The 10,099-nt window shown below is 50.1% G+C and overlaps 1 protein-coding gene across 1 annotated transcript; it reads left to right on the top strand.

The window, feature by feature from the left end:
- Positions 1–1,909: 1,909 nt before the first annotated feature.
- LOC123061058 (tonoplast dicarboxylate transporter) lies at positions 1,910–4,621 on the top strand. The gene is made up of 6 exons (XM_044483963.1): positions 1,910–2,426; positions 2,515–3,007; positions 3,154–3,197; positions 3,313–3,408; positions 3,512–4,022; positions 4,152–4,621. Exons 1-6 carry the CDS (start codon positions 1,983–1,985, stop codon positions 4,184–4,186), a joined length of 1,623 nt encoding a protein of 540 aa, XP_044339898.1. The 5' UTR covers positions 1,910–1,982; the 3' UTR covers positions 4,187–4,621.
- The last annotated feature ends 5,478 nt before the right edge of the window (positions 4,622–10,099 follow it).

Below are 10,099 nucleotides of genomic sequence, written 5' to 3' on the forward strand. Positions count from 1 at the left end.
TGCTCCGTCTGGACAAAGCTCTGTACGGTCTGCGACAAGCTCCGCGGGCGTGGAACGCCAAGCTGGACCGCTGCCTCCTCGGACTCGGGTTCACCAGGAGCCCGCCGGAGCATGCAGTCTATGGACACGGGAACGGAACAGCACGCCTGCTCATCGGCGTGTACGTGGACGACCTCATCATCACGGGGAACAACGACGACGAGATCAGCAAGTTCAAGGAGGAGATGCAGAAGCAATTTCGCATGAGCGACCTGGGCTTATTGAGCTTCTACCTTGGCATCGAGGTAAAGCAGATGGCGAACGGCATCTCCCTCAACCAGGCAGCGTACACCGGCAAGATCATCGAGAAGGCCGGCCTGGTGGGGTGCAACCCTGCTCATACCCCCATGGAAGCTCGCTTCAAGCTCAGCAGGGTGAGCTCTGCACCAGCCATGGACGAGATGGCGTACCGGAGCATCGTTGGTGCACTTCGCTACCTGGTGCACACGCGCCCAGACATAGCGTACTCTGTCGGCTATGTGAGCCGGTTCATGGAGGCCCCGACGACGGAGCACCTCGCCGCCTTCAAACAAATCATCAGGTACGTAGCCGGGACGCAGCACTACGGCTGCTTCTACGCCAGAGGGGCGGCCGAGGCAACTCTGGTGGGCTTCAGCGACAGCGACATGGCTGGCGACGTCGACACCCGCAAGAGCACGACCGGCGTCCTCTTCTTCCTCGGCCGGAGTCTGATCAGCTGGCAATCACACAAGCAGCGAGTGGTGGCCCTGTCCACCTGCGAAGCAGAGTACATCGCCGCCGCAACGGCGGCCTGCCAAGGCATGTGGCTCACGCGGCTGCTCGGTGACATGAAAAACGAAGAGGCCGAACATGTCATGCTAAAGATCGACAACAAGGCAGCTATCTCCCTCAGCAAGAACCCCGTCTTCCATGATCGCAGTAAGCACATCGACACAAGGTTTCACTTCCTGCGCGAATGTGTTGAAGACGGGCGTGTTGAGGTTGAGTTCATCGGCACCAGTGGACAGCTCGCCGACATCCTGACGAAGGCACTCGGGCGTGTCAAGTTTCAGGAACTCCGAGAAGAAATTGGTGTGGTTCAAATCCAGTAGTGGTTCAGGATGTAGGGAGGCAATGTTAGTTAAACCCTGAACCGATCGTAGTTGAGCCGGTTTCCCCGGTTCTTTAGCTTTGCTTTGCATGTAATAAGGTGCATGGCCGTGGTTTGTGCGTGCCGTGCGCGAGTAGGAGTAGGAGGTGACCGCGGTGAGCACGCCCTCTTCGTGAACGTGGGATGGCACGTTCGAAGGAACGGGGTTGTGGCGTGCGAATCGGTCGGGACAGTTGTTGCCTTACTGAATAAGAGGAAGAGAAAACGGAAAAAGCAACAAGTTGTGCGCTGCGCAAAACCACTGTCTCTTGTGAGTTCATCGAGAGCGAGAGAAAGAGAGAGAGAGAGGGAACGAGCGCGGCGGCTGCCTGACAGAACCTGCTCTTGCTAGGCACCAGGGAAAATCGGACGAGACTTGCCTGCTCCACCGGCGTGTGCCCATCCGTGCTTCCGCGTACGTGGCTTGATTTGATTAGAACAAAATAAGGCCTGACCCCGCCCCCTTAAAATCAGGGGATGATTAGATTAGAAAGAAAAAAAAACAACCATAAAATGAAGTGGGAGCACCGATGGAAGCATAAGGAGGGAGCAGGCAAGCCGGGCTCTTCTCTAGCCACTTGAATATTGCGTCCGACGTGGCGCCTTGTATGAGCCTATCACAGTTGCTCGCCATTTTGACTACAGTACTTGTAAACCAGCACTGTGCGTGATAACAACATTTGAGTTGTCCGAACAGAGTTGAGTTGTGTTCCCGCGCCGCGCCGCGCCTATAAGAAAGACTACCCAAACCTTTTTGGACATCAAGAGGCGGCAAGCAACAGAACCGACCGAGAACGCGAAAGTGCATTTCCATCGAGCGATCGGTCGGCGCATGGATCCGCGGTGCAGCCAGCAGTGGGAGAGCTCGATGGAGGACGTGTCGACGCCGCTGCTGCCTCTGCATGACGACGGCAGGACGGACGGGCGCTCGTGCTCGGCCCTGGCGTCGCTGCTCGCCAACAAGTACCTCGCGATCGCGGCGGGGCCGCTGGCGTCGGCGCTCATCTGCGCATTCGTGGACTTCGGCCACGGGCGCGCCGCGGCGCGCAACATGCTGGGCGTGCTGGCGTGGGTGTTCATCTGGTGGCTCACCGACGCCGTGCCGCTCGGCGTGGCGTCCATGGCGCCGCTGTTCCTCTTCCCGGCGTTCGGCATCTCCTCCTCGGACGCCGTCGCCAAGGCCTACATGGACGACGTCATCTCCCTCGTCCTCGGTAGCTTCATCCTGGCGCTCGCCATCGAGCACTACAACATCCACCGCCGCCTCGCCCTCAACGTACGCACGCTCGATCGATCGATCGTCGAACGAACGATTACTTGAAGAAAAACGAACTAATAATAAAGGTTGTATAACGCGCATGCAGATCACGTCGCTCTTCTGCGGGGACCCGGTGAGGCCGCCGCTGCTGCTGCTGGGCATCTGCGGCACCACCATGTTCATCAGCATGTGGATTCACAACACGCCCTGCACCGTCATGATGATGCCGGTGGCGACGGGGATCCTGCAGCGGTTCCCGCGCGGCCAGGCGGCGTCCTCGTCCGCCGACGCGCACGAGGTCCGGCGGTTCTCCAAGGCGGTGGTGCTCGGCGTCATGTACGCGTCCACCATCGGCGGGATGTCGACGCTGACGGGCACGGGCGCCAACATCATCCTGGTGGGGATGTGGTCCACCTACTTCCCCGAGCAGCGGCCCATCACCTTTAGCTCCTGGATGTCTTTCGGCTTCCCCGTCGCGCTTGTACTGTTCGCGGCGCTCTGGGTCACGCTCTGCCTCATGTACTGCTCCAGCAACACCGGAAGAGCGCTGTCGGCTTACCTCGACAGGACCCATCTCAGGAGGGAGCTCAGCTTGCTTGGTACGTGCTCTCTCTTTCTTTTCTAGCTTGGTCAAACCATGTTGCTTCACATGTTCTGGTCAGTGGTCAACTCTTTGGCTTTCTGGTCAGTGTTAAACTTATTATTAACCTGTTATCTGATGGCTGTTCTGCTTTCTTCTCCGCAGGTCCAATGGCTTTTGCAGAGAAGATGGTTCTAGCCGTTTTTGGAGTATGTTTCTACAATCTGTTTGTATTGTACCTCAAGTTCTGAACCAAAAAATTAACACGCCATTATGGTTGTCTTATTGAGCAAAAATAAACGAAGTGAAAATGAATTGGTGCAGGGCCTAATTGTGCTGTGGATGACGAGAAGCCTGACGAACGACATCCCTGGGTGGGGAGTCCTCTTCCACGGCAAAGTCGGGGATGGAACAGTCACCGTAAGAGCACCGATGCATGATCCTGCATGCAGTTTTCGAGTTTTGACCAGACAAATATGTGGCACGTGCTCACTGGATATGCTGTATCGTCTTACTAATGCAGATCATGATGACCACTCTGCTCTTCATAATCCCCAACGGCAAGGGCGGCGGCGAGAAGCTCATGGACTGGGGCAAGTGCCGGAAGCTGCAGTGGAACATCATCCTCCTCCTCGGCGCGGGTTTCGCCATCGCCGAGGGCTTCAAGGCGAGCGGCCTGACGGACATACTCTCGGAGGGGCTGGGATTCCTGAGGGGCGCGCCGCCGCTGGTGATCGCGCCCGTGGCGTGCGTCTTCAGCGCCGTCATCACGGAGTTCACGTCAGACGACGCGGCCACCACCCTGGTCCTGCCGCTGCTGGCGGAGCTGGGAAACACCATCGGCGTGCACCCTCTGCTGCTCATGGTCCCCGGTACGGTCGGCGCGCAGCTGTCCTACCTGCTGCCCACCGCCTCGCCGCCCAACGTCGTCGGGTTCGGCACCGGCTACATCACCATCAAGGACATGGTGCTCACCGGAATACCCATCAAAGTGGTGGGCGTTGCAACTCTCGCCGTCCTACTTCCAACTCTAGGTATCCAAGTTAACTTGCAGTCCTAACACTGACATTAACACTGACCATGACAAAGGAAAAAACTGCTGCCTACTGCTGCTGCTCCTGTACTTACTACTTGCTCCCCCTTTTTCTCTTTGTCTTGTGCAGGTTCTGTGGTTTTTGGCATGGATCAGAAGTTGTAGGAACTCAAGCAAAATTCAAGTGCTCTGCGCTTTTCAAATTGTAGAATTGGTTATCCACTTTGCCTGGAAAGAACAGGAGCTCGGCCTATTGCTATGAGAGGGGGAAGGAGTTCTCCTGTACATTTTTAGACAACAGACTGTGTAGTAGGATGTTTAGGTTGTACTATCATATAATACTCCTTCGTCTCAAAATAAGTGTCTCAAACTTAGTACAACTTTATACTAACATTTATTTTGGGACGCAAGGAGCATACACTATGTATAGCAAACACCATTGCCTCATGTGTTTTTTGAACAGTGCCCCTGTGCACTAGATTGGGACTCCACATTGCCTCATGTGGTTGTACACTGTTCCAATCCCACGCACGTTTCAACATCTGTATGGATCACCTCAGAGAGGGGTCGGAGATGTGTACTGAATTATAATTTCTCAGATGTCCTTGGATGGGTGGTGGTTGTGTGGAGACGAAGATTCTTCTTCCTCGTCGGAATGATTTTCTGTTGTTGTTCTTTCTTCTTCTTTGTGCTGTTGCGTGAGGAATGTCCCGCTTTGCCCGGGAGGTTGGCCCGGCCGTGGTGCCACTGGATCCTAGTTCTCTTCCATCCGGAAGGGGCACATATAGTGGTACTCAAAGCCACAGACAGCGAAGGCTGGTGCAGGCGTGTTGGATGCACATGTGTGTCCTTGTCTTTTTGGCACCGAAGCAAAAAAGTGGGGGAGCAGCATGGCAGTTATTATGTCATGGTTGAATATGAGGACCTGCTTGGGTCTGAATGCAGATTATTGTATTCAGGGGTCTCCTCGCAAGGTTCAGGGATGATGACACAGAGCTTCGGAGGTCTTCGCGTTTTGCTGGTTGTTTTAGGGTGGTCTCTCTTATTCTAGTATTTTACACGTGTGTTAGGGTGTGCTTGATCGGGTTAAGAACTTTGTATTATGTCATGATTTGAATACAAGCATATTTTTTCAAATAAAAAAAGTTGCCAGACCAGCTGCAGTAAGAGTAATGTTAGGTACGTGGCGATTCCTACATGAACAACGCCCACGAGACACTAGTTGACAACTTGACATTATCTAGCATTGCCGCTCTTCCCATAGCTCCGCCGTAGGCCGCTTCGGTCGCGGCGGCCAACGCCATCTCCACCGCCGTGGTCCACTAAGGACATGGCGGCCACCATATCGCTACCGGCCATCCCGGCTGCATCGACCACTCTCCCAAATGATGGCGCTTTCTGACCTAAAGTTCGAACAAGGATTGTCTTTTGAGGACTTGATCTGGAAGAAGTTTGGCATTCCGGTAAACTTCATCGAAGGAAGGAAACTAAATGAATTCTGTCTGGTGGCGGATTTCTCAAGATCAAAGGCTCAACATTTACTCAGTAGGGCTCATTCTACAAACGTTCTTCATACCCCCTGCTTCCCATTTGAGCACCACCCTGCCTCCTCCGCGGCCTTGCCCCTACTCCGCCGCTCCAACCACAAGCTGCAGACGACAATCACCACTCTCAGCCAGCCGTGTCTAACTTCCCTTTCGATCCTCCCCCTTTCTCCTTGACAACCATCAAGATGTGCAAGTTGAAGACCGTCCGGCGCGCGTCCATGTGGTTTGCAGGCACATTCATAGGCGACATGAAACCCTGGCGATTGCTTCATTCCTCCCCATGCTAGAAGGGCAAGTTTATGTTACCAATGTAAGAGAAATTCTCTTCGGGTTCATCACTATGCATAAGAGGGTTGGGTTTCATAAGACTGTGAAGTGTCCCATGGGGCGGGCCTTTGTTTAGTTTCAAAGCATTTTCATCCGTGATGGTCTTGTAGCCAACAGTCTGCATTGATATGATGACATTTTCATAGTTGTTGAGAAGCATGATGAAGGAAAAAATGGAGGAAGCTTCATCCTAGTAGAGAATCTTGGCTCTTCGTTGCGGTTTTCCATGTAGATCTGCAGAACTTGACTGAAATCCATAATGCAGTCAAGTCCTTTGCTATCCTGCTAGCTTGGGATGAAAGGAGAAGTAGTGGGGCACTGATTATGATTAAAGTGAAGGTTTAAGAGCTAATGGATATACCCGCTAGTGTTGTTATCATGCACTGAAAGCTTTCTTGGTGAATCCTGGTCCTTTCATGTGGTTATTGTACATCAAAAACCAATTGGCGAAGGTCCTCCATATGAAGGCCCCATCTCAGCCAATGGAAATCCCCACCCCATTCCCGAGAAAGCACATTCTCATCCTAATCAACATGTCTTTCTAGGTCCCTTTGTTCAACATCCACAAGATGCTCAAGATAATGCTAATGCTGGTAATCTTTGTTGGGGAACGTAGTAATTTCAAAAAAAAATCCTACGCACACGCAAGATCATGGTGATGCATAGCAACGAGAGGGGAGAGTATTGTCCACGTACCCTCGTAGACTGTAAGTGGAAGCGTTATGAGAACGCGGTTGATGTAGTCGAACATCTTCACGATCCGACCGATCCAAGTACCGAACGTACGGCACCTCCGAGTTCAGCACACGTTCAGCTCGATGCCGTCCCACGAACTCTGATCCAGTAGAGCTTCATAGGAGAGTTCCGTCAGCACGACAGCGTGATGACGGTGATGATGTTGCTGCCGATGCAGGGCTTCGCCTAAGCACCGCTACGATATGATTGAGGTGGATTATGGTGGAGGGGGCACCACACACGGCTTAGAACAATCAACTTGTGTGTCCTAGGGTGCCCCCTGCACCCGTATATAAAGGAGCAAGGGGAGGCCGGCTGGCCCTTGCAGGGCGCGCCAGGAGGAGGAGTCCTCCTCCTAGTAGGAGTAGGACTCCCCTTTCCTACTCCTACTAGGAGGGGGAAAGAAATGAGGGGATGGAGAAGGAAAGGGGGGCGCCGCTCCCCTTCCCTAGTCCAATTCGGACCATAGGGGGAGGGGGCACACGGCCTGCCCTAGCCGGACCTCTCTCTGTCTCTACTAAGGCCCATGTGGCCCATTACTTCTCCCGGGGGGTTCTCGTAACCCTCCGGCACTCCGGTTTTCTCCGAAATCACCCGGAACACTTCCGGTATCCGAATATAGTCGTCCAATATATCAATCTTTATGTCTCGACCATTTCGAGACTCCTCGTCATGTCCGTGATCATATCCGGGACTCCGAACTACCTTCGGTACATCAAATCACATAAACTCATAATATCGATCGTCACCGAACGTTAAGCGTGCGGACCCTACGGGTTCGAGAATTATGTAGACATGACCGAGACATGTCTCCGGTCAATAAGTAATAGCGGAACCTGGATGCTCATATTGGCTCCTACATATTCTACGAAGATCTTTATCGGTCAAACCGCATAACAACATACGTTGTTCCCTTTGCCATCGGTATGTTACTTGCCCGAGGTTCGATCGTCGGTATCTCAATACCTAGCTCAATCTCGTTACCGGCAAGTCTCTTTACTCGTTTCCGTAATGCATCATACCACAACTAACTCATTAGTTGCATTGCTTGCAAGGCTTATAGTGATGTGCATTACCGAGAGGGCCCAGAGATACCTCTCCGACAATCGGAGTGACAAATCCTAATCTCGATCTATGCCAACTCAACAAGTACCATCGGAGACACCTGTAGAGCACCTTTATAATCACCCAGTTACGTTGTGACGTTTGGTAGGACACAAAGTGTTCCTCTGGTAATCGGGAGTTGCATAATCTCATAATCATAGGAACATGTATAAGTCATGAAGAAAGCAATAGCAGTAAACTAAAACGATCAAGTGCTAAGCTAAAGGAATGGGTCAAGTCAATCACATCATTCTCCTAATGATGTGATCCCGTTTATCAAATGACAACTCATGTCTATGGTTAGGAAACATAACCATCTTTGATCAACGAGCTACTCAAGTAGAGGCATACTAGTGACACTCTATTTGTCTATGTATTCACACATGTATTATGTTTCCGGTTAATACAATTCTAGCATGAATAATAAACATTTATCATGAAATAAGAAAATAAATAATAACTTTATTATTTCCTCTAGGGCATATTTCCTTCAGTCTCCCACTTGCACTAGAGTCAATAATCTAGATTACATAGTAATGATTCTAACACCCATGGAGCCTTGGTGTTGATCATGTTTTGCTCATGAGAGAGGCTTAGTCAACGGGTCTACAACATTCAGATCTGTATGTATCTTGCAAATATCTATGTCTCCCACCTGGACTTGATCGCGGATGGAATTGAAGCGTCTCTTGATGTGTTTGGTTCTCTTGTGAAATCGGGATTCCTTTGCCAAGGCAATTGCACTAGTATTGTCACAAAAGATTTTCATTGGACCCGATGGACTAGGTATGACACCTAGATCGGATATGAACTCCTTCATCCAGACTCCTTCATTTGCTGCTTCTGAAGCAGCTATGTACTCCGCTTCATACGTAGATCCCGCCACGACGCTTTGTTTAGAACTGCTCAAACTGACAACTCCACCGTTCAATATAGACACGTATCCGGTTTGCGATTTAGAATCGTCCAGATCAGTGTCAAAGCTTGCATCGACATAACCATTTACAATGAGCTCTTTGTCACCTCCATAAACGAGAAACATATCCTTTGTCCTTTTCAGGTATTTCAGGATGTTCTTGACCGTTGTCCAGTGATCAACTCTCGGATTACTTTGGTACCTCCCTGCTAAACTAATAGCAAGGCACACATCAGGTCTGGTGCACAACATTGCATACATAATAGAGCCTATGGCTGAAGCATAGGGAACACTTTTTCATTTTCTCCCTATCTCCTACAATGGCCGGGCATTGAGTCTTACTCAACTTCACACCTTGTAAAACAGACAAGAACCCTTTCTTAGCTTGATCCATTTTGAACTTCTTCAAAACTTTATCAAGGTATGTGCTTTGTGAAATTCCAATTAAGTGTTGCTACCTCTTGAGCACTGCGTTGGTTTTCCCCGAAGAGGAAGGGATGATGCAGCAAAGTAGCGTAAGTATTTCCCTCAGTTTTTGAGAACCAAGGTATCAATCCAGTAGGAGGCTACGCGCGAGTCCCTCACATCTGCACAAAACAAATAAATCCTCGCAACCAACGCAAATAGAAGTTGTCAATCCCTATAAGGCCACTTACGAGAGTGAGATCTGATAGATATGATAAGATAATATTTTTGGTATTTTTATGATAAACATGCCAAGTAAAATAAAGGCAAAGTAAATAGCAAAGGAAATAACTAAGTAGCAGGAGATCAATATGATAAAGATAGACCCGGGGCCATAGGTTTCACTAGTGGCTTCTCTCGAGAGCATAAGTATTCTATGGTGGGTGAACAAATTACTGTTGAGCAATTGACAGAATTGAGCATAGTTATGAGAATATCTAGGTATGATCATGTATATAAGCATCACGTCCGAGACAAGTAGACCGACTCCTGCCTGCATCTACTACTATTACTCCACTCATCGACCGCTATCCAGCATGCATCTAGAGTATTAAGTTAAAAACAGAGTAATGCCTTAAGCAAGATGACATGATGTAGAGGGATAAACTCATGCAATATGAAAAAAAACATCTTGTTATCCTCGATGGCAACAATACAATACGTGCCTTGCTGCCCCTACTGTCACTGGGAAAGGACACCACAAGATTGAACCCAAAGCTAAACACTTCTCCCATTGCAAGAAAGATCAATCTAGTAGGCCAAACCAAACTGATAATTCAAAGAGAATTGCAAAGATAACCAATCATACATAAAAGAATTCAGAGAAGATTCAAATATTATTCATAGATAGACTTGATCATAAACCCATAATTCATCGGTCTCAACAAACACACCGCAAGAAGAAGATTACATCGAATAGTTCTCCACAAGAGAGGGAGAGAACATTGTATTGAGATCCAAAAAGAGAGAAGAAGCCATCTAGCT

Source organism: Triticum aestivum, chromosome 3A (genome assembly GCF_018294505.1).
Source record: "Triticum aestivum cultivar Chinese Spring chromosome 3A, IWGSC CS RefSeq v2.1, whole genome shotgun sequence".
NCBI lineage: Eukaryota > Viridiplantae > Streptophyta > Magnoliopsida > Poales > Poaceae > Triticum > Triticum aestivum.